Source organism: Alligator mississippiensis, chromosome 1 (assembly GCF_030867095.1).
Source record: "Alligator mississippiensis isolate rAllMis1 chromosome 1, rAllMis1, whole genome shotgun sequence".
Lineage (NCBI taxonomy): Eukaryota > Metazoa > Chordata > Crocodylia > Alligatoridae > Alligator > Alligator mississippiensis.
In genome coordinates, this window is record NC_081824.1 from 259,938,053 (window position 1) to 259,963,010 (window position 24,958).

The 24,958-nt window shown below is 39.8% G+C and overlaps 1 protein-coding gene across 3 annotated transcripts in view; it reads left to right on the forward strand.

Annotated features, from left to right (window-relative positions):
- The window catches only part of CBLB (Cbl proto-oncogene B), a 193,907-nt gene that overhangs the window by 110,333 nt on the left and 58,616 nt on the right, over positions 1–24,958 (forward strand). For all 3 annotated transcript variants that reach the window (XM_019476402.2, XM_006258138.4, XM_059720558.1), the window contains exons 5-9: positions 4,279–4,435; positions 10,439–10,560; positions 15,552–15,689; positions 18,107–18,194; positions 21,765–21,896. In XM_019476402.2, coding sequence (XP_019331947.2) covers positions 4,279–4,435; positions 10,439–10,560; positions 15,552–15,689; positions 18,107–18,194; positions 21,765–21,896 — 637 coding nt within the window. The remainder of the gene's footprint in view (positions 1–4,278; positions 4,436–10,438; positions 10,561–15,551; positions 15,690–18,106; positions 18,195–21,764; positions 21,897–24,958) is intronic.

The window sequence follows — 24,958 nt, forward strand, 5'->3', positions numbered from 1 at the left end:
TCATAACCGAAATTTGATGAGCATTCTTTCTTTAAATGGCATCTGATGTGGTAAGTCTCTTCAGTTTTTTGTGGTTTCCTGTTTTTCAAACTCAGATGAAAGTATCTGTTAAAATCTATTAAGCTTCATCACATTTTATCATTTTTGATTTTTCTCAATGTAAACCTCAGTGACGCATACATTTCCATATCCAAAATCATTTATGAAACAGGAGAAGTCCAATTAAATGTTTTCCCTGCAGTAGAAATGTGGGATCAGGCCTTTAATTATGCTTTCAGCTTGTTTTGTTTGTTCGTATTTTTGTTTTTGTTAAGGTGTAAATTGTTAAGTACTTATCGTCTGTGGAGCAGTCGGATATACCTAGCCTTTTCTAACACAACTCTGAGTTACTTTATTATTGTTATTAATTATTATTAATAATATTTTGGTATTGGTGGTGGTGTTTTATCTTTATAAAGAGGGTAGTAGAAAAAATAACTGGGGAATAAAAATGTTTTGTTTCTTGTAAAGTTAGATTGTATGAAGAGCAAAAGCCTGTGAGGAATATATTGAACATAATAACAAAAGCATACCTGCTTTTTAAAGGTCCTGTAGGCAAATATAGGTACTGTTTGTCATTTAAAATGTATAAAGTAGCCCATCCTCTACTGTCATTGGCATTGTGGTCCGTTAGTTTCAAGGAAAATTTACAGGGTTTTAGTGTCTTGTCCAGTTGAGATTAGTAAACTTTACATCCTTTGTGAGAAGAGAAAGCAGCTGCTATTGACATGCAGTTTGCCATGGGTTGTAAAGGATTCAACACCATCTTCAAATGATTGGCCATGGATGAACTCTGAAATGTATGTGTTAGCACAAGAACCAACAGATTTTTGTCCACAGATGCAGAAGGATATGAAGAACAACTTAGGTCAGCACAATGTGGCACTTAGAGGGAATGGGCACCTATACACGTGATGGAGTTCTGCTCCGATGTGTGCCAATTAGCATGCATCGAAGCAGGCTCAATTGAGCCTGCTGGAGCATGCTAATTGGCACACTCCAGCAGCCTCCACATCACATGTATTCAGTGTCCCTACATTTCAGAATGGTGGGGGGGGTGCTTTAACTGAAGCTTGTTAAATGAGCTCTAGTTAAAGTGCCCCTGCTGGGCACTTTTTCATAGTTTCATAGTGCTTAGGGTCGGAAGGGGCCTAAACAGATCATCAGGTCTGACCCCCTGCCCTGGGCAGGAATGGGTGCCACAGTCGTATCACCCCAGCCAAATATCTGTCCAGCCTCCTTTTGAAGAGCCCCAAGGTAGGAGGGAGTACCACCTCACTTGGGAGCCCATTCCAGAGCCTGGCAGCCCTAACTGTAAAGTAATGTCTCCTGATGTCCAGCCTGAACCTTCTCTAACAATTTGTGGCCATTATTCCTAGTAACCCCAGGTGGTGCCCAGGGGAACAGAGCCTCCCTCAATTCCCACTGGTCCCCCCGGTGAGTTTGTAAACGGCCACCAAATCCCCTCTCAGCCTTCTCTTGTGGAGGCTGAATAGGTTCAGGCCTTTTAGCCTCTTTTCGTAGGGCCTGCCCCACTGCCCCTTGACCATGTGAGTGGCTCTCCTCTGGACCCTCTCAATGCTGGTCACATCCCTCTTGAAGTGGTGGTGCCCAGAACTGGACGTAGTCCTCCAACTGTGCCCTGACCAATGCTGCATAGAGGGTTAGGGCCACCTCCTTGGACCTGCTTGTGATGCATCTGTAGATGCACAACAAGGTGCGGTTAACCTTACTGACTGCTTCCTTGCATTGGCGGCTAATGTTCATCCTGGAGTCAGCAATGACTCCAAGATCCCTTTCTGCCACCATGTTGACAAGGAGGGAGTTCCCCAGCCTATAGGTGTGTGCTGGTTCCTTCTCCCTAGATGCAGCACCTTGCACTTGTCTGCGGTGAATTCCATCCTGTTCTCACCTGCCCACCTCTGCAACCTGTTTAGATCTAGCTGGATTCTGTCCCTCCCCTCCAGCATATGCCCACCTTGCCTTGCAACTTCGTGTCGTCCACAAATTTTGACAGCGTGTATTCCACACCCACATCCAGATCGCTGATAAAAACGTTGAACAGTACAGGCCCCAGGACCAAGCCCTGGGGGACTCCACTGCCCACAGCCCTCCAGGTCTAAAACGACTTGTCCATCACCACTCCCTGGGTGCAACCATCTAGCCAGTTTGCCACCCATCTGACTATGCAGGCATCAATGCCACAGTCACCTAGTTTTTTAAGAGAATGTGGTGGGAAACTGTGTCAAAGGCCTTCTTAAAGTCCAGGAAGATGACATCCACTCCAACACCCTTGTCCAGGGACTTTGTGACCTGATCATAAAAAGAAACTGGGTTAGTCAGTCAGGACCTGCCCTCAATGAACCCATGTTGGTTGCCTCTGAGCATTACCTCCCCTGCTAGGCCCTTGCAGATGTGCTCTTTGATAATTTTCTCAAAGGTATTCCCAAGGACCGAGGTAAGACTGACTGGCCTATAATTGCCGGGGTCCTCCTTTCTCCCCTGTTAGTAAATGGGGACCACGTTGGCCCTTTTCCAATCCTCTGGTACCTAGCCAGTGCCCCATGAGTCCTCATAAAGCCATGCCAAGGGCCCTGCTACAGAGCTATTTTGAAGTGCGGGAAGCTGAATGCACATGATACTGCAGGCTTTTTAATTAGAGCGGTTCTCAGAGCTGCTCTAATTTAAAGGGCCTCTACCTCTGGAGCATAGCGCATGTATAGACACCCAATAAGTTTATCATCTTTGCATCTTGAGCTGCCCTTTCTACTACTGCTACTGGCATCAGAGGTAGAAAATTATCTGTCAGTCTGGTCCAGAGATGCCTGTGAACAAAAGCAGGGGGTGGGTTGTAAGTGGCAGAAGGTCAAGGAAGGGTGCAGACATAAGTGGCTTGCTTACTGGCCCCTGGCTGCGGATGCTGTTTCCTCGCATGTTAGATCCCTCCCTTAAATGCTCAGGGAAGCTGTCTCTGGTCAGGAAAAAGGGTATAATCACTGAATAAAGTCTCAAACATTGCCTCAAAATTAGTAGCAAAGCTGAATTCATGAAAGCATAGTTCGATGTAAAACCTACATTCTTAATATATATGCAACTGTATATGTATTACAAATACATACACAAATATACAGCCCCATAGCTACCATCCTGCAATTTTTTCTTTGTCTACTACTGGCATCAATTTCCTAACAAATTTTTGTTTTTCTCCAAATTGGTTTTGGTTAGAAGGGTATATAGTCTGTAAAGTAGGCAGACAATCACCAAGGCAATATACACTCTCTTTTATAGTGGTTCTTTACATTTTTAGACTCAAGACACCCCTTGTTAGATTCAAGGCACTTGTCAGAAAATGCCAGCTTAGTTTTCATATGCTTTTTTACTACAGAAAAATAACAGAGCAATTCTTCTGTTACGAGGAACTTGGAGCACAACAGGTCAGAACGTATTTAGCAATGCTCTGGGTCCTTATTTGAAACCTCTGGGTTCAGCTTGTGAAGTGTTAGCGCACCTAACAGTGTTAACTTTTCATGGTAGCATGTAGCACTCTTGAAGAGGTTCTCAAGGCATCCTAGGGAGCTGTGGTACCTTGGTTGAGAATCACTGCTGTGGCAGTTGGACGGAGAGGTTCTATACTTCCTTGGTCAGCGGTATTTATAGTGGCTCTTGTCAGAGGGTTGATTAGTCTATATGAAAAGAACTGGTACAGAGAACCTTAATTAAAACAGAATTGGGCAAGGGTGGAGGTGGGTGGGGAGGACAAGGCAATAGACACTTAAATAGCACACTTGTCAATCTGAGCAGAGATGTCAGTGTCCACTGAAGACTGATGTTTGGTTGCTTTCAGCCACAGATATCATTCCTTCAAAATCCAGGTTTGGGTTGTTGTGGGGTTGTTCAATGTGACTGTATTATAGCTAAATTTGGGATTTCATTCCTTCATAAACGTTTCCATCTTCTTTCCCTAGCATAGTTTTCACTTAAAATTGCCCATTGTGGGAGATTAAATTGGCTTGAATATTTAACATCCTAAAATAAATGAGACAGTTTGTTTAACAGCATCATTTTAATGGAAAGCAAGATGTACTGGCATTTGTTGGAATCCTTTCAGAAAATTAAAGTTTTTAGTTTTTGCAATGATATCAAATATAATTATGTTAATTTCAAGCTTGAATTACGCTGCCTATATAAGATGATGTTTTAAATGTGAGATTTTTCTAAAAAAAAATTTCCCCCTCTCAGAACTATAGTGCCATGGAAAGTGTTCAGGCAGTGCCTTCATGAGGTTCATCAGATAAGCTCTGGTTTGGAAGCAATGGCTCTGAAGTCTACCATTGACTTGACCTGCAATGATTACATTTCAGTTTTTGAATTTGATATCTTCACTAGACTATTTCAGGTAAGATTTTAAAATATTCCACATTTATAAAAGACTTTAAATTTATGAGTCTGTTCCCCAGGAGGTCAACCAAATCCAGGTAGTTGAAAAATCATGAGCAACTTGAACATGCATGGAAGGAAATACACGTGTGTGGGCATCATGGCCCAGAGTTTGAAAAACTACTCTGATGAAACAATGTGTGTGTAACTAATGCACGTAGTTACCATGTCATTGGTGTGACAGTTCAGTATTTTTTTTCCCCAGATGCATCTCTCGAAATAGAGGTTCCAAATATTTTAAAAGTATGTGTTACACTTTAGAGTTTCTTGATATGTGTGTTTGAATACAATGTATATCTTTGTGTGTACACATACACATGTGCATGCACACAGCATTGCATATAAATTATTCTATGTTAAATACAGACCTGATTCTTTTACTTTTGAAGTTTAATGAAATTTTGTCTTTGGGAGAAATGGAAAGAGGTGGTTACAGCCTCTTAGTAGCTGTAGAATTACTGAGTTATTGTGGAAGTTTGAGATGCATTTTTTTTTTTTTTTTGTACCTGGGCTTACATGCCTTTTATCAGAGCATGCCCATTCCATGTTATAATACCTAAACGGGGAAACCATTTAAATTCTGGAGCTGTATTTGTATTTGTTCTTGTAGATTATTAAGATTCTTCACTTTGGTTTCTCCATGGTGGATAAGAAATTATTTCCCAGAAATGATTATCTTGTCATTTACTTGGGCATTAACTATCTTTTCCTTTTTCTAAAATATACATTGACAAAATGTGACGTTTGCATAATGTGTTATCAGAAATTTGCTTAAAAGGTAAAATTTAATTCTAAATTTATTTTGATTTTTTTTTGTCTACACACTCAGAATGTATCATCATGTACATGTTTGGTATTTTAGTTTAGTTTTTACTGAAATTATGGACATTTACAAAATTGGATCAAAGGTGAGTTGTGGAGGTGGTTAGTTTATATTGTACACAGGAGTTGGGTCTCTGATCTTTTCTTGTTTTATCTTCTAGAAAAAGTCATATCTCTGCCAAGTTTTTAAGTTCTGAATTTGATTCCCCCCTCTGTTTAATTGAAGCCTTAAAAATTATTCACTGTGGGGTTTTTTTAATGTGAACTCGCCAAGTTGTAGAATGTCAAAGCAAAGCCTTTTTACTTTCTCATAGAGATAACTAAATGAATAATTGACTAACAGTTATTTTATGCATTTCTTAAACAGTATTTATTTGCAAAAACTAAAAGGATATGCAGCCAGTTTAAGTGTCAACATTTTACTCAGATCTCTCACTTGTATGGTTTTGCATCTCCTGAGGAATTTCATTTCTGTATGGAGTTTGAGTTAACAAAACACTTAATGGCTGAATATAATCAAAACAGCTGAGTTTTACCTGATTTGGATCAACTTCTTTTGTAAACCAAGAATTTTTTTCTTTTCAGCAGATAATTCTCTTGAAAATTTTGAAACGGGCTATGGGCATGCATGGAAGTTACTGTGCCATAAGTGAGGTACTTACAACACATCAGCTACTCCTTTGGCCACTCTTACCTGTGGTAAATAAAAGCTCTTCTAGTTTATTGCTCCTTCAGTAAGAAGCTTCCACTGAGGGCCAAGCTTTCCCCAAGACAGCTTTCATTCACTGTGGGTAAGAGTATATAAATGGGTAGTTATCATAGAGCAGCTGATATGCTTGTAAACCCTTGCCTTTGCTTGTCTAATGATAGCTGGTTTGTGTCCCTGTGGTCTAGCCAAGTGATTGGCAACTTGTCACCTGCAGTCTGGTGGCATTTGGCACAGTGCAGCAGCCAAGCACCTGGAGCTTTGGTGGAGGGGGTAGCCACACATCGGTGCGGTGCAGTCTGTCTGATCTGCACCACAGCTAGGAAGCAGGGGGAAGTAGTAGTGCCCACCCACATCAGACCTGAGCTGGGTCATTCTGTTCCCTGCCAGAAAACGTTGCCTACCCCTGACCTAGGTTGTTTTTTTTAAGACTCAAATCTTGGTTTGGTAGTTGATTGCTAGAAAGTCAAAAAAGGAACAATCCAACTAACAACAATACTAACTAAATGTGGTTTGGAAAGCTGTATGGTTATTCCTTTTAGGGAAGCCCTTCTTTTTTTTCTCTGTGCAACAAGCATGCCTTGTTACTCTTTTATTCTCTATATTAAACATAAAATAGAAAGGGCAGGCATTTTGTTTGGACTCTGTGGGGTCTTATAGCTTGCTCTACACTGCAGACTTAAGGATGGCAGTTAAAACTTGGTTTTATTGTCGTTGAGTCATAAACCATCAAATATCTGATTCTGTTAGTTTCCATATTTACTGTGTTGTCAGAGCATTGCTGCTATGTTTCAGTACCATTGTTGGTGCTGAAGAGGATTAGCAGGACTGATTATGTAAGATGTAGAGAGTGGTTAGGATTAACATTTTAATTTAAAGAGAAACCCTTGAAAACAAGTAGAGAAATCTTGCTAACCAGATTTAGAGGCACATTACCAGCTGGTGTATATCTGTGTGGGTCCACTGACTAGATAGTACAGTAGCAAAGAATCTGTAGCAATTGTAGCAGCACTTCCTTCCCCCAAATTTTTAAGATACAGTTTAACTTCTGTATTTCTGTGGCATATGTTTTTAAATAGCCTTTGATAAGTGAAGTTGCTGTTTTTCTCCATGGATCAACATTGCTATAAATGCAGGCTTTCTATTACCAAAGCTGTAGTTGGAATAGTTGAATTTTAATATTTTAAAAGCACAGGGACTTCATCTAATCATTATAGACAGATCCATCTCTGCATAGTCTTTTTGTATAAACGTATTTACATGGAAAAACAATGTGCAAACGCTTTTTCCCCGCGGTAACTTCAACTTCCATATTATCGCGAGCGTGTGTCCAAGCGGTGATGCCAGTAAATTTTGTTTATCAGTATTCTTTTTTATTGCCAAATCTTTTCTTTTCTTCTTTTTGGTACAGCAATAAACTCATCTTGTAGGACAGGGTGCTCCACCTTAGATGTGTGAACCAGATCGAGCCTGCGGACCTATATCATCCTTGCCACCAATTTTCCAGAGCCTTGGGGAAGCTCATGGACTGGGAGTGGTGGCAGTATTAATAGCCACTCTCCTGCTGCCACATTTTCACACCTGTGGGGAGATGTCTGGGCTAAATCACATAGCCCTGCATGCTAGATCACTCCAGTGTACAGATGGGTCTGGGTATGTGGGTTCCAGCCCATGGACTGACCACGTCATTCATGTGGCCTGTGGGGCTATAATGTTGGGCACAACTATTCCAGGGAGATCATCAACTAGTGGAGAATGTGTACCATATAGTCATTTGCCAGATATGACTAACCAAGAAATGTGTGTACAAATTCTAGTAGTGAGTGATTTTCTTTTTAAATCACTTACTACAACAGGCTTTGTCTCATGGCAATCAAACATACTTTTACAGTACTGATTTTTTTTATAATCTTTTTTTATCTATGATTCAGTTTTGTTTAAAATTAGTGGTATAATAGCACATAGATGAACATCCGGGAACAGAACAGACCAACTGCAGATGCTTCCTCAGCCTGATGAAGGGTATGTGTTGCCCGAAACCTTGCAAAGAAGAATTTTTCCAATTATTTGAGTTGGTCTAATAAAAGATATCAGATTGACCCAAAGAACCTTGTTTGCCTATGTCCTTAGACCAACACGGTTACAACCTATACCTCATAAGCATAGATGAACAGAACACTTTTTGCAAATAAAAGCACTAATTTTGATGAGCAGTGGCTTGGTAAAAAGCGAGAAGTTCTTCTTCCTCATATTTAATGCAAATAACATTCTGGTTTTGGTTAAGCATGATAGCACTCAAGATCAGTACATATTATTCTGTTGTCCGTGACTGTGAAGAAATAGGGAGGTATGTTTAGTCAGAAAAACTACGCCTTTTCTCTCTCTCTCTCTTTTACATTATGCATTTCTCTTACACAAGCTGTTTGTGCAAATGTGATAAATTCTTTCAAATGTAAAATGAAAACACTCTAGCTGTCTTAGGCCATTTTGTTAAATATCCATAATTTGGTCTTGACTATTCAGTGTGAAAAGTTCTTCATAGAAATATTTTGTTTTGTTAATATTTTTCTTTTGTTTAAATATTTGGAGGTTAGATTTTTGCCTGTAAGATTTGTTCTGAATCTTGAACAGGGGTCTGGAAGAATAGTTATTATATAACCTTCAGAATGAGCACATTTTATCTCCATTTCACTGGTCTTCAAAAAATGTCCTAAGGTAAATGGAACTTGCATGATACAAGAGTACTGACATGAGAGGCTCAAGTTCTGTGTGTTTTATTTCATATCTCTATCTCCAAACTCCCCTCTCTCTTTATAACCATGTAGTGGCAATATTCTGTATTTCCAGATGTTAGTGTTGAATATTTACTGTTTGGTTGTTTTTTTTTAAATACCTAAACCACATATTATTTTAGGGTAAAGGATTTTTTTGCTTTGATTGAGGTAACAGCCTGACATGTTGCGTGCATTTCACTGCCAACTGTTTGTAGCAGTGGTTGCCATGATGATTCATTCCTTCCCTCAAGCTATACTGTTACTATCCATCTTATTTCCTGGACATTTATGCTGGCATGGCAAGTGACAGGATCAAGAGATATGGAATAATACATGGGTATCAAGTCAAATCATTGCATTACTAGATTTAGTCCATTGTTAAGTTTATTAGGGTAATGACTGAGGGCCTCCTAGGACTGGGGGCCTCATTGTATTAGGTACTGTACAAGCATAATGTAATGAGTAGATGGTTCCTGTTCTGAAGAGCTTATTCTCTGAATAGTCAAGGGTGGTGCACAGCAAGGGAACATATTGAAGACAAAGCAGAGTAAATACTGCAGTGGTGGCAAATGTCATGTTATTGCTAATGGAAAACTAAGTAAAGTTATGCCATGTTTCTTTGCTGTGTCTATACTAACCTTTCATTTTTCATGAGACAGCTCTGACACTATGTTGGGGTTTGATTCTGCAAACACTTATCAGTCAGTACTAGGGATGTGCAAAGCAGGCAGTATTCGATTTGGATTTTGATTCAGCCTGATTCGGGGGACAGTGATTCAATTCGCTGATTTGGATCACTGTCCCAATTTTGATTCGGCTGAATCTGAATGTGAAGATTTGATTGTGATTTAGAGAATCAGCGATTTAGCCATAGACACAGCTTTATAGTTTGTTTGGGTTTTTTTTTCTACGTGGCTTGAGGTACCAGGTGCGGCTCATGAACACTGACATGGTGGGGCCAATGGAGCATCCCACCGGAGCGCAGAGGGGTCCCCCATGCGCTTAGCGGCAGACTGGAAGTACTTCTGGTCCACTTCTGGCTCCACCGCCGAGCATACGGGGCACCCCGCCACCCAACTGTGCTCCCATGGGATGCTCCATCTGTCGCACCATCTCGGTGTTCACGAGCTGTGCCTGGTACCTCAAGGTACACAGAAAAAACATATAAAGCTGGGTCTATGGCCAAATCGTTGAATCTCTCCAAATCAAATCGGAGGCTTCCAATTCAATTCGGAGAGATTAATGGGTCTCCTGATTCAATTCGAATTTGGAGATTCAGCTGCGGAATCAGGCTGAATCTCCTCTGAATCGAATCGGTGACCAAAGCTTCGCACAGCCCTAGTCAGTACACTTAATACTATGGGTAGTCCTAGTGAAGTCATCCAGGATCTCTTTGCTCTTGGTCTTGGGTGATTGCTTATCTTGATATACTTTGAATGGTTCCATTGAAGGACAGCTTCATGCCGCAGGAAGTTAAGCACACTTGAAAGTCTGCATAATGCAGACCGTGCACAGCTATAGTGTCACACATGTATGTTTTAACTTGAAGAGTTTCAGTGTTTGTGAGGAGTAAGGGTTGTTTTGTTTTGTTTTGTTTTTAAGTGGAACAGACTCATAACTGATTGGATTTATCATTTAATTATTTATGCTTTCGTTTTAGCCTTGGGGTTCAATCTTAAGAAACTGGAACTTTTTAGCTGTGACGCATCCTGGTTATATGGCATTCCTAACCTATGATGAAGTCAAAGCAAGGTTACAGAAATACAGCACTAAACCGGGGAGGTAAGGTTTTGTTGATTACTGCTTTCCAAAATAACTTACTTCCTCTAAAACTAAATAATTCACTGCATCCACACTATTAGGTCATATGCCAGTTATGTGGTACTGGGGGACTGAATTTGTAACTTAATTAGCTGACAACTTTTCTTTCCATGTCAAAGTCAAGCTGATTGGTTTTTAAGATATCATTTATATATATATATATATATATATATATATATATATATATATATATATATATATATGCAGACATGCATACAAACAGAGAATTGTTTTTATATTTTTCTCAGATATAAACCAAGATTAGCAGTATATTTATTTTATATACTGATGTATGTATTCATGTATGTAGCTATATATTCAGTGACAAACTGTTGTTGAAGCCAAAATCAAACTGCTTTTTCCAAACAGGAATGCAAATTGAAAGCACCCCAAAATTCTAAGTCAAGCTACCACGCTTCTTTTCAACACTCACTAAGGCAGCAAAGAGGCTTTTTTTTTTTTTTTTTGAGCAAATATAGTACTGAGATCCACCCAACCTCAGGAGTTCAGATTTTTTAGAAAATGCCAGATGAGACTTGTAATAAAATCAGGAATTGGACCTCTGACTGGTCCTGCACCTGTGTCTCAAGTCAGTGGTATTTTGATTTTGTACCTAGTGAAGGAAAACTCAAACAGAATTCTGAATAATTAGGCTTACTATTACACTGTATTTTCCATATTTTCAGATTAATTTGTAAAGAACTCCTTAATTCCTTTTCAGATTCATTGAAGGCATACTGAAAAGTAGTTTTAGGCACAACATTCAGATTTAAAAAATGCTCATCCAGATTCAAAACCACTGGACATCTGGGTTTTTCATGTCTGCATTCAAATTTTGTGACTAAGGTCTATTATTTCTATAATTAAAACATTCCTCTAGCATTGCGAAACCAAACAATTTTGTACAAGTTCATAAAATCAATAAATCAAACCAATTACAAATAGCTAGGGGAACAAAGAAGTGAACTAACTAGTGTTTTGTCCATTTTTTTTTCACTTAGCTGAAAAAGTGTTATATAAAAAGAGATTTCTTTAAAGAAACTTGCTTCCCAAGATATGATTAGTTGGCATCAATTACAGGAAAAAATAACATTTTAATCAGACTTTTTTGCATTTTATAATGAGCAGTTAATATTGCTGTTTAATGCATATACCAACTTTATCAGTTGTGACTTTGTATCAGGAGGTTATAGGTATCAAAAAGAAGGCTGTTTGATTAAAAATTATGACATACTCATGTCGTTTTTTTTAAATAACCTGTGTGCCTTACCATCCATACTAAATAATTCAGACTGAACTTTTACCATTTCTGCCTCCAATTTCCACAGTTCATGCTGTCCTACTTTCTTTCCTCTTTATTAGGTCTAGGCAGTTTCATTCTTGTTCATTTATTTTCTAGTCAGTTTCATTTTCTGCTTCTCGTGTCTTATGCACTAATGTTTAGAATCCTAACGCTGCAGGTGCACAGTTAAATCTAACTTAAACTTGCTTTTTTGAAAGTGGTGACAGAGTGCAAAAATATCATGAGAAAAGTAAATTAAATTAATACAGGGCTTTGTGCTCTTAAGAGAGAAAGTTGGTTTTGTTTTAGGTTACCTGTCCAATAAGCTGCTTTGTCAACAGGATGTCAATACTGTTCTCAATCCTATTAACTTGCAAGAAAATCTAAATAAAGAGATCAGGGTGATTTTTGAGAGTAGTGCACTGTAGCTTATTTTGATTTTTTTTATTTATTTATTTATTTTAATCATCCTGTTTCTGGAGTTAAAGTAAAATTGTGCTAGGAGAATCTTATCCAGAACCGTTCCTTGTTAGGCTGAGTTAATTTTAACATCAGCTTTTCTCTTTCTGTCTGATATCAGGAGGGAAGTTTTACTTCATTGATATGATGGACCTGACAAGGTGAAATGACTCATGTAAAGCAAAAATTGCTAGTTTATTTTCTTTAAGAAGCCCTGGAAATGACAATGCTTTTGTTTAAATAAATAGGATCAAATTATTTACAGAGTAAAATCTTGAACCCACTGAAGTCTGTGTGAGCTTTGTCATTAATTTAATTTCAGTCAAGCCAGGACTTCACAGGAAGGAAATACAACTTAGACTTAATTAAGCAATGATATTTCATGCTACAAAACTGAGTGTTTTTTGGCATCTTAACATGGGTGTGTTTCCTGGCTGAAGTTTTAAAAACTAGGCTGTCACCTGATACTGAAGTTTCTATGATTTTCAGTAAGGGAAAAATAAATACATTTTGATATTCTTTCCCATATTTTTCCTATCAATTTTCTTGTGCAGTGTTTATGTGCATGGCACTTACTTACAACCTGACTGAACTTCAGCTACTTCCGGTTGAAGCAGATGGCAGCCTGGTGTAATAGCAAAAACTCTGATAACATTTTTTTTTTTTTTTAAGCCTACTATTTAAAATACTACAGCTTGTTGGGATTTTTCAGTTAGGCCACTTTTTTTAGAAGGATTTTTCATTAAATCATTTTTCTACCTCGCACCCTATTGTTCCAATAGAAAACGTTTCCAGGTTATTTTCTAATATAATTTTTCTGTTTGAGAAGAGAGGGGTGTTTGGCTGTACATATTCTGTGTTTTTGAATTTTTGGTTACGTGAAGTGCCTTTGTCAAGCCAGCTTGGATCAGGGGTGGGCAAAATGTGGCCCGTGGGTCAGATGTGGCCCACCAGGTCATTCTATCTGGCTCGTGGGGCCCCTAAGAAACTTAGAAAATGAATATTTATCTGCCCCTGGCTGCCTGTCATGCAGCCCTTGATGGCTTGCCAAAACTCAGTAAGCGGCCCTCTGCCTGAAATAATTGCCCACCCTTGGTGTATGTGTTCGATTTAGTAGCTGGAGAAACCAAACCCCATTGAAACTAAACCCTGCAAGCTAGCTCCGTTGTGGGTTAAAACTTGCGCGAGAGACGCAGCTCCATATAGAAACACAAGTGACACACGGAGCACATTGATAGAATTACAGCACCCCAGAAACATACCCTTAATAAATGTGTACCCCAAAGGGATGGGCAAATCTGGTAACAGGGTATGGACCACATCTGTTCAGTGCCTCCACATGGGGTTTCAAGCACTTCAGTGGTAAACCTCATGTGGAGGCATGGAGTCCTCCCGGCCCAATGGTTAGTGGCTCCATGCCCCCATGTGTATCTTCCCGCTGGAGTGCTGAAAGCCCCACATGGAGGGCTGGCTGGGTCTGATGGCATGTGGACCAGGAGCTACACACCATCGGGCCAGGCAGGAAGCTACACATGGAGGTACGGAGTCACATGCCATCAGGCTAGGTGGGTTTATGCTTGTTTTCACATGCGGCTTGGCACTGGAGTTCTAGAAGCTTCACATTGAGGCACTGAGCTCTTCTGGCCTGATAGCGCACAGCTTCCAGCCCACTGGAGTTACTTTAATTCCATTGGGCTGGGCCAGCCAGATCCATGCCTCCATATGGGGCTTCCAGCACGCCAGAGGAAAGCTGCACATGGAGCCACAGAGCCTGGCTGGCTCGATTTGGTGTGCACCTCCTGCCTGCAGTGCTGTGAGCCGCATAGGCTGGTACAGAACCAGCCTGGTCTGGTACAAAGGGTTGCACCAGTGGATCAGACTGACTTTGTAGTAGCACGTGCAGGCTCTGAGACTCAGCTAGAGGTGCATGCTGCCAGAAGCTCTGCCTGTTGTGACCATGAGCACCCAGTGCTTGCTGGTGCTGAGCCACCAGTGGTGGAGGCTGCGCACCATGTGGGGGGGAGCACACCCACCTACAAACACCCCACATACCACACCCCTTCACAGCCTCCCCAAGCCCCACATAGTCCCATACCCACACCCCCATCCGCACCTTCATAAATACCCCCTACACGCACACACCCCCATACCTACTCCAACTATACAGAAGTACCTACATATATTTCTAAAGAAAGTTCAAATAGTATTATATTTAATTCAATTTGTTTTAAAAAGTAATTTTACATAATTTTGAGTTTTTCTGCGCATGTTTTCCTGAGGTGTAATGTATCATGAGTCTCTAAAATGCAGGTTATAATTAGAAAACTCTGCTACTCAGTGATGTTTATATGTATTGGAATGCAATAACAACAACCAATGTTACTAACGTTTTGGATAATGTAAAAAACATTTTTCTTCTTTTTTATACATGGTCTTATTTCTAATTTTTTTTTCTGGATTTTTAGGAAGATTTTTCTTAATCAAATTATTTTCAGCATCTGTTTTTTAAGTATTACTATTATTATTGTTATTGTTGTTATCATCATCATCATCATCATCATCATCATCATCATTATGGGAAAATGCTACTGTCTAAGCCAGGAGTGGTCAATTATTTTGGGCGGAGGGTTGCTTACTGAGTTTTGGCAAGCCATCGAGGGCTGCATGACAGCAGCCAGGGACAGATGATAAATATTCATTTTCCAAATTTTTTAGGGGCTTCACGGGCCAGATAGAATGGCCTGGCAGGCCACATCTGGCCCACGGGCTACTTTTTGCCCACCTCTAGGTTATTGTGTCCTCTCCCTTCCCTCTGTCCCTCCCCCTCTCTCAATGCAGGGGTGTCATGCTACAAAATATATATAACTGATCATTGCTATGAGAAGCTAACAGGGCTCTGACAAGCTCACATTTATGTAGTGGAAATATTCATATTGTTCAAGAATGTGAGAGTTCTTAAAATTGGACCCTAAGCAGACAAGATAGGCAAAACATGGAGATAAAAGAACAATTATTTATTTCCATTTTGCATGTGATGAACTGAGCATGAAAGTGAGTAATTTATCCAAAGAAGTGTGTAGCATAGCTGAGAACATGATACAGATCTGAGCCCTAATTCAGTGCCTTTACCATTGGGTCATCCTTCTTCCCTTTACATATTTTGCCAGATTGTGGTTAGAATTGACTTTTCTCTTATTCCATTTTCCTCTAGCTATATTTTCAGGCTGAGTTGCACTCGACTGGGACAGTGGGCCATTGGATATGTAACTGGTGATGGGAACATTTTGCAGACTATACCTCATAATAAGCCTTTATTTCAAGCTCTAATTGATGGCAGCCGGGAAGGATTGTAAGTATAAATGAATGCCTTCATTTTAAGTATAAAGTATTGATTAATTGCTTTTCTAATTACTAATTTGAAGCATCAGAATATGCTATAAAATGTTAGAAGCAATATATGATATAGTGTTTGAATTAATTTGGAAATTCATGACCATCACTTACATCAATCTATAAAACACTTGTTTCAAAATAATTCCGTTAACCATATTTCATGGCAAATAAATTCCAACAAAATGAGACTGGGGAGTTGTCACTTAGATTTTGTCTAATATAAGAGTCACAAGTTCACTTAAGCTGATCAAGCAATTAGTTCTGCTAGTTGCTTCTGTGCCCAATACCAGACAATGTGTTTCATAAGCTAAAAAACCTTCTCAGGTTTTCAGTAGTTATTACAAAGTGTGTGTGTGTGTGTGTGTGTAAACAAACATCTGTTTTTCAAGAAAAAGCATTTTAGAAGCTTGCTTTTTATTAAGCTGTTTGTGCAAAGCTGTCATTTTTTTCTAAGTACGTTGATACTAAATGGCAAGTGCCATTTTTATTGAGTTACTTTGCTACTTTTAGTGAGCATTTGTTAACAGTTTTGGGTTCATTTTAGTAGTAAAAGATTTCTACTTTAACTCAAAAACCTTATTCTAAAAAGGCAGACAAGGTTCTTTGGGTGAATCTGATACCTTTTTATTAGACCAACTTAAATAGTTGGAAAAAATTTTTAAGAAAGCCTTTGGTTTTAAAAATCCTTTGTCAGGCTGAGGAAGTATCTGCTCTTCCCACCCAGCCTGTCTCTCACTCACTCACTGACTCCTCAGTTTACATCTTCACTGACTGCCTGTCTTGTATGCATACCAGCCCAGCCTCTGGCTTCTTTACTTTTCATTCCATCCACAAAGAGCACACACCAACTGCAGATACCTCCTCAGCCTGACAAAGGGTTTTAAAACTGGAAAGCTTGCTTAAATTTTCTTTCCAACAATTTAAGTTGATCTAATAATAGATATCAGATTCACCCAAAGAACCTTGTCTTCCTATGTCCTTAGACCAACACGGCTACAATCTAGAACCCTGTATTCTGAAAAGGTTAATTTAGAAGTTCATAGCAGTTTCTCTCTCTACCATGTCAGGATTGTTGCCCTGTGAGACTGAGCATACCTATTGCACTTGCTGTTATAATATTCCTAGACCAGAACTACAGTAAAGTGGAGTTGAAATTGAGACTACCCTCATCAGGTTTATTGAAATATATGTTAGAGGAATATAGCCGAGTATCTGAAATTCGAATGTTAGACTTCAGATCAACGTTAAGTACATTAGATACATTATGGCAGATGTTAAACATACAGATAGTGGGCCAGATCTGGCCCACAGAGCTGCTCCATGTGGTTTGGCAGACTAGGGTAGTTGGGTGCATGGCCTGCACTCTGTGATTGCTTAGCTCATGGCTATTGCCACAACGAGTGGCAGCTTGCCCCACCAGCCCTGATGCTACTACCCCATTTCTGGCCCACAAGGAGCCCCGTGGTCTGGCCTAAAGCAAGTTTAGGCCTGGCATCCCTGGCAATACAGGTTTGGTGCACACAGCCTAAATTCTGTTCTTTAATGGCACCATAAAGTAACTACACAATTAGTATTAATCCATTTTAAGACTTATGATCTCAAATCAGATTAAAGTATTTTTTTTAAGATGAGTTAGTTTTCTTTTTTTAATCTACCTCGCATTGTACCTAAAAAGAAGAGTCACTTACAAAAAAAAAATTAGATTCCTGGTTTTGGTGGAAAATGCATCTGAACAAACTATAGAGATGCAGCTGGTCTTTCCATAATATCGTGAGTGGTTTTTCTTCACCCAAATAGTTTAGTAGCTTAATAGTCCTATCTATTCTATGTTTAAAATTCAAGCCCTTGTCCTAGATTCTAAATGCAGCTTCCTTTTTATGTAGACACACACAAAATAGTAGTACAGTATTCTTTTCTGCTATTATATCTGCTGAATTCTCCATTTTGCTCAATTCTTAGCTGCATCACAGTGAGTCACTCAAGTGTGCAGGTGGTATTAAAGTCTGTGAGGCTGTGTACAAACCCCTTTGTATATCCAGAAATAAGTGTTATGGATAACTTAGTATAATTTAATTGTGTTTGACCAACTGCCATTTTACAAAATTTTTGAGTTGACCAATGATCAGTAACAGTGTATACCTCATTATGTGCATGTCCTCAGAATGGTTTGGTGAATATTTTATTTATCAAACTGTGTGAAAAGAAGTTGCCCCAAGAAATGAAGACAAGGAAGTGCACGACAGATATAGAAGTATTTTAACCATTATCTGTTATTACCATGTTTGCTGTGCAACGTTTCAAAGATTTTTGTTAGCTATGAAAGCTGTGGGGAAAATAAATACTGTACTACTAATAACTTATTTTGTATTTTAGCTATTTGTACCCAGATGGACGAAGTTATAATCCTGATCTGACAGGATTGTGTGAACCCATGCCACATGATCATATAAAAGTTACACAGGTATGTTACAGGTAACAAGTTAATACAACATCATCACTTACGTTATGCCCCTTTAGGTAGCTGTAAGCCTTTACTCAGATACTGAAGAGATTCATGAGTTAAATATGCCATGGACAAAAAAGACTTTGATAATCAAGATGGTAAGCAGTAACTCTTAAAGCTAATGCAGAGGAGGATTCTAGGAAAGTTGTGTCCATTTTAGGCCTTCTTGGGGAAGAACATATTTTTGCTGTTCCAAAATATTTTCTGCAGTACATATTGAAGGTTTGTGCAGATTTGATTTAATTTTATTTATGTATTATTTATTTATATATTATAGTGAAGTCCAGCTAGGGAAGTAAGTGTTCTGGTGTGGTGCCTTTGAAGTCTGAATACGCAATTGTATAGCTTGCTGACAGTGCAGAGGAAAAAAAAATCCTGACGTTGCCATTTGGTCACCATTTCCTATTACATCTCTTATTTCTCTTGTGTGCATGATGGGCAAACTGGTGGAAAAGGGGGAAGCCACAAGAATGATTTAGGTAGTGTGGCTTGATTTACAAGGAAAAATTAAAATGTCTCTAGTTCAGCTAAATAATGACATGATACCTATCTCAAGATATTTGAAATTAGAGGGAGAAAACCTTCCAGGATACAAATGGGTTTGATTTTGAAATAAAGGGTTTGAGATTTTAAATTGAGTAGATTGAAATATACCTATCAGAAAATGTCTGAGTGACTTTTTCAACACAAGTGGAAGAAATTCCAGTCCACCTGCAACTCCTTAGATTACACTATGGCACATTCTTCTACTGGGACTGGAAGAAAGACCCATCAACTTGTTAGGTCTTTCTTCTCTGGTAGCTGAAAGACTGCCTTTAACCAGGTGATATTATAGCTCTGGAATGAAGGAATTCTTAAAAAGCATAAACCCAGAGTACCCTGCTGTGTTCTGCTGTTGGGAGTGAGCAGCAGATAAGCTGCTGTACTCTGGTGATCATGTGAGTTATGCTTAACGGGTAGAGTTTAGAGCAGTCCTGTGGGTGGTATAAGCCATGACAAGGATAGTGTAGAACTTCCTTCCAAATCATGTTGTTTCAGGTGACTCCTTTGTGGGGCATCATCATACCTACTCCTAGTGCACATGTGCTACAGTCTCATAATCTGGGTTATATTCCTTACTGTTTAGATTCCCCCAGTACTTTGTTCTGCCTGCCTGTTGCTCTTGGTCTCAGACTCCTGTTTTATACCATGTTTCCTGAATATTTTAACCTTCAGGTTTTTTTAGTATTAAAAAACCCGCTGTAGTCTAACTTTGGGGTGGTGACCAAGATTTGGTCTGTGGGGCTACCAGCGGGTCCAGTATTTGGTGGTGAGGGAGCAGTGGCAGCATTAGTTGCCATGGCTCCCAGAGCTGTGGCAGTTAACAGTGCTGCTTTTCATCCTGCCACCAAATTTCTGGATTTGTGGGTAGCCCCAAAGCCAGATGCAGCTCTGTGTGTCAGAGTGGGCTTGTGGGCTCTGAGGAGTTGGGCACCACTGGTCTGATTTGTTTATGAAACTTCATTGCTTTTACTAATTGTGAAAAATTCTTCTACACCTCCGTTTCACATACTGTTTACTGGTTGTATTGTGATAGACCCTAGGAGCCCCAATTGATTCTGGCTCCCATGGTGGTAAGCACTGTACAAACAGCTTGAGGGGGGGAGGGGTGTATCCCTGCTCTAGAAAAGAGAATATAGCAGGAAAGGTTAAAATTAACTCCTTCCAGTTTTATCAAAGGTTACTTGGTGACCTCTGGAAATGGAAACCTGAGCTTCACTCCCCAATAGATGAGGGCACTCATTACTGAGGGTATGTCTGCATAGAAAAATGGCCGCACTAGCCTAATCAGGGTAGCATGAGTAACACTAGCAGTGGCAGATGCTGAGTTTCTTAGCATGTGTTTTAACGATAAGGGTAGAAACTCTCCAGGTACTTTCAGTATGTACGACGTTGCCTGCAAGTGCCAAGTCAGTGTTGCCACACTTTCACTGGTATTACTACCCACGCCCATCCTCCAACCGTGCTTCTTGTGTAGGTAGCCTGCTTCCTGCCTTTCTTGCATGCACTACAAGAAGTCCACCTTCTTCCTCTGCTGCATGCACAGCATTGCACCCCTCTTGTATGCATGACTTGGCCATCTCCATTCCCTCCTGCTTTGCTGCTCTGCACCCAGTGGAGAGGTGGGGGAAGCCACAGGACAGCAGGGGAGCCCAGCAAAACAGGCTGGTGTGGCAGGAGCAACAGCATAGCAGGGTGCAGTGCCAGCCATGCCTGGGGTCCATGTTCCACATGCTTAACCCTTCAGGGAGTCATATGTGACCTGCAGGCCACCAGTTGGGAAGCCCTGTACTATAGCACTGTATATCTACTCTGTTTTTCTGATTGTTTCACTTACTGAATTAATTCAGCTCTCCAGATGGCTTATCTGCAGATGCTTTCCAGAGGGGTTTGGATAATTGAGGATATCCTGTAGCTAGATTAAGCTACAGTCACACCTTCATTTTGCTGTGTAGACATGTTCTTAAACTACCATCACAGATGGCAGCCTTGTTAGCAGTTTTAGGATATTAAGGGTTGAACAGACCATGCAGATTGAGTCTGTTTTCATCCTGAGATGTGGTCTCTCCATAGGAGATTTGAGCCACATGAGACAGATTGGGGCAGTTTTACATGTGCAGATCTATATTCACAACAAAGATGCAGTATGGACTGTGTCCTCACAGCTGTCAATCCAGTGACTTTCACCAGCATTAGAGTCATACTAAAAATCAAAATCTCTGGTTAGGCATTACTCATAATCATTCTTTTCTTCTTTCCTGCCAACCCAAGACCTTTTTTCATTATCTTCTTCTAAATGACAGCCAAGAAAGGCTGGATTCTTCCCTTTGTGCTGAAATAACGATTGATAAAGACGTATCTCCCATTAATAACCCCATACCGGGTGAAATCGGGTCACCAGCTTCCTGAAATCTAAGCTGCACTTCTGGAGCTAAAGCATCCCAGAACTGTTTATAAATGTAAATCCTGAAAGTCGTGAATAAACCTGTGCAGTCCACTGTTTTTTTCGTGTTGTTGATCTTATCAGTGGCATTTATAATTAGATTCTACCCCCCACCCCTGCATTTTTCTGAAGTGTGTAATTCAGGAAAATAATAATCGTCCTAAAACTTGATAATGGAAAGAGCAGATAGTGAATAATTGTTCCTTTTTATGATTTGGATAAACTCACAAAAGTTAGTAGGAGAGCTTAAATACATGAAATGTAAATTTTATTCATAACACTTGGAAAAATATTTTTTAAAAACCATAACTATTCAGTGCTTATAATGCCATTTATAATATGGCTTAACCTTTTAAGCAGAAAAAAGTAGGATTTTCAAGAACCTCATTATGACTATCAAGTAGATCTATAACAATAGTGCCCTTTACTTTGAAAAGAGAATTTGGAGAGTGGGTGAAGTCTAATGATTACTGTAAATAGTATTTAAGCACATTTATCATGTACTGATAACACTAGCGCAGCACTAACTTTTAACTTCTTTATAGGAACAGTACGAATTGTATTGTGAAATGGGATCCACTTTCCAGCTTTGTAAAATCTGTGCAGAAAATGATAAAGATGTGAAGATCGAGCCTTGTGGACATCTCATGTGCACTTCTTGTCTCACAGCATGGCAGGTACGATCATAGTTCAATCTGTAGACAATAAGTATGGCTTTCCTTATTATGGTCTTTATGGTTTGCCATTTACCATTTATGTTCATCTTTTGCTTGCTTTCAGTGATGTCATTCCCTAGGGTACTGTTTTAAAAAGATACAGGTGATACTCTTTATGGGCTTAATTCTTGCACATGGGAAGGTTACACAGGAGTCCTTAGGATCTGTGCCATGTTTACTAGTGGCTGCATTTGCTGACTCCTAATTGTAAGCCATTTGCAAATGCAAGATCCAGTGAGGAGAAGATGAATACTGGGCAGGTGGTTTCTACTCAGCAAAGGAAAATATGAGGCCAGGCAGCAGCTGGAAGTTGTATTAGTGACCGTCTGAAGTTTTATGATGTATGAGGTGTTTTTTATAAGGTTCCCTTCTGAGCCATTTTCTTAAATAAAAAAGGACAAAATGCCATGGATAGCATTTAGTCAAGTGTCCCAATTCCACCCCTGTTACAAAGCATTGCCACCTGATCATGGCTGGCCAAAAAGCCCCCAAACAAACAAACTTGTATTCTCAAACTGCTTCTTAATGATTAGTGTCTGCGTCACAAAGTAAAATCCCAGCTGTCATAGTGTTTTATCATTATTGGGAGTCTGTTGGGCTTAATGAAAGCTGACCCCATTCTCTCGCTTACAGAAATTAAAGTGCTAGGAAAAAGTGTGAGAATTCCAGGTGACACAACTTGGGAAGTTTTATCTAGCACCTACATCAGTCCTCTGGAAAAAGAGAGGACGGTTGTTTTTACTTCAACACGTGCCCTGAATAATCAATTTGGCTTTACAAATGAGAAATGGAAAGGAGGAGAGTCATTCCTCATTCAAGATCAGTGGAGCTCAAATTTTTAGAGCCACAGGCCAGATGCTTGCAATGCAGCTGCACCACAGGCCACCAGCCGCCTCTTTGGCAGCCACCTCTCCCTACCTTCCCCTAAGTCAGAGGGATGGGGGGTGAGTTGGGGAGGGTACAAGAATAGAATTTATCTCCATCTAGGGGAGGGGAAAGTAAAACGGTACCTGCCATAGGGGAGTTCTCAAATGCTATTTGAGATGGTCTAATAAAAGATATCAGGTTTACCCAAAGAACCTTGTAGCTACAATGGGGCATACTTTTCAGATGCAGCTGCAAAGAAAGAAGGAAGAATCAAAAGAGAAGTGCCAATTATAGACTGATATTTAGACCAGCATGACCCCATTAACTTCCCTGTAGAGTCTTCTGATTTACCCCAGCCTGAGATCAACACACAACCTACTATCTTTGTCATTCTTAGCTGAAGGGTAGTTGATAGCAAGCTAACTCAGTAAAAAGGTAGCCCTGGGTTTCTCTTTCATCATTAGTAAAGCTGAGCAAAACTCAGGATTTTCTGTTTGGAGGGTAATAGCATCTTTTTTTAATTTTGGTTTGGTTTGAATGAAACAAAATTTTGCAAAAGTTACAAGGGAGAAATTCTAGAAAACTGTTTCAGAAACAGTGACACTGGGGGGGGGGGGGGGATGGTGCTTCTGCAGTGAAGTATTCTGTGCCTAGGCTTCGCCCTTGCTCAGAGTTTCTTCTGTTGAATATCTGATTCACTGAACAGCTGCAGGGTGTGGGGGCCTATATTTCATTTCAGAAACAACCTGTGATTACCGGATTATCAGTTTCATTGAGCAGCTGTTTGGGATCCCTCTGGTTAGAGCCAGGACTTTTAGGCTCCCAGCTCTGTGGCAAAGAGCCTGAAAGTGCTGGCATGGCTTGCTACCCTAGAGCCATGCACAGGCCCTGAAAATGCCAGGTGCCTTGACCTGGGCTGTCTGCCAGGAATACAGTCTGGGTTTGTGGGGGAGGTAGGCTGTGGGGAGGGGACAGCATTATGTTGGATCTGGCACAGGTTCATCAAACCCACAATATTTCGGGCTCAATGATTTAGTATTTCCCAACCATTTCTAACAGCTCCATTTTTAGTTTCATCAAACTTCCTTTGTAAATTTAACTTTTGTATAATTAATGAGGATGAAGAAACATACTGTAGCAATGTCAGTTGTTACAGGCTGCTGGTGGGTTAGTGTTTAATTGCTGTTATAATGGCTCATTAGACATGCCTCAGGAGAGGTTTCCAGTTCTTTTTTTTTCCCCTCATAGTGAAAAATCTGTGTTACTTAATAAATTGAATAAGCAACTTCAAATCTGAATAGAATGCTAAACATGATACAAGATAATTTACCTTTATGGAGGTCAGTTTGCAACAGTCTTTCGCTCTTTCAATTGAGTTTACTACTTTTTCGTAAGACAGCAAGAAAAGTGCAGCATTTTTCCCCATGAGTCTTCCCCTCCTCACCTCCCCCCTATATAAATGTTCTGTGTAAGAGTATGTATATAAACATGTTTGTAATTCTTGTTGCTGCCCCTAGTTTAGAATTTGCTTAGTTTTTTTTTTTTTTAAATAGCATAGCCACAAACATGCATATACAGATGGATGCATCTTGGGGTGGAAGTTTATCCATGTAGAGACCTCTTTCTTTTCATTTCCCACTAGAGTTCTTACTGCTTGAAGCATGCAAATCTCTCCTTTGAGCAATTTATTTTTGTGTTACTAGACATGTTTGAGAGAGCCTGGTGTTTTGGGAAAGGTAGTGGTAAACTGGGAGTCCCAGAGGGGGGAAAAGCACAGGAAAAATGGAGACCTCCTTGTAATGCCCTTTCAGTAGATCCAAATCTATTCCAATAAGCTACTTCTAACATTGTGCAAGGAACTCTGAGGAGAGTTTTCTGTAGACTTTATAATGGAATCCATTCCTTGGCCATGCAGTTCTATGGGTTCTCTTCTCATGTGTTAAACAATGATGTCAATTGTGGTGATTTCTTTTGTGCTTTTGAGATGTCCACTATGAAGCAGATTAGTTTCATTTATTTCACAAAGGCAACCCATGTTCAGTGCAGACTGAGATGGACTCAAGCCAGTGATTTACAAGTCAGTGTGCTGTGCATCTCTCTCATTAGTTTTCTGAGCTGATTTTCTTTCTTTGGAATGCTATATTTGCTTGTGTTGG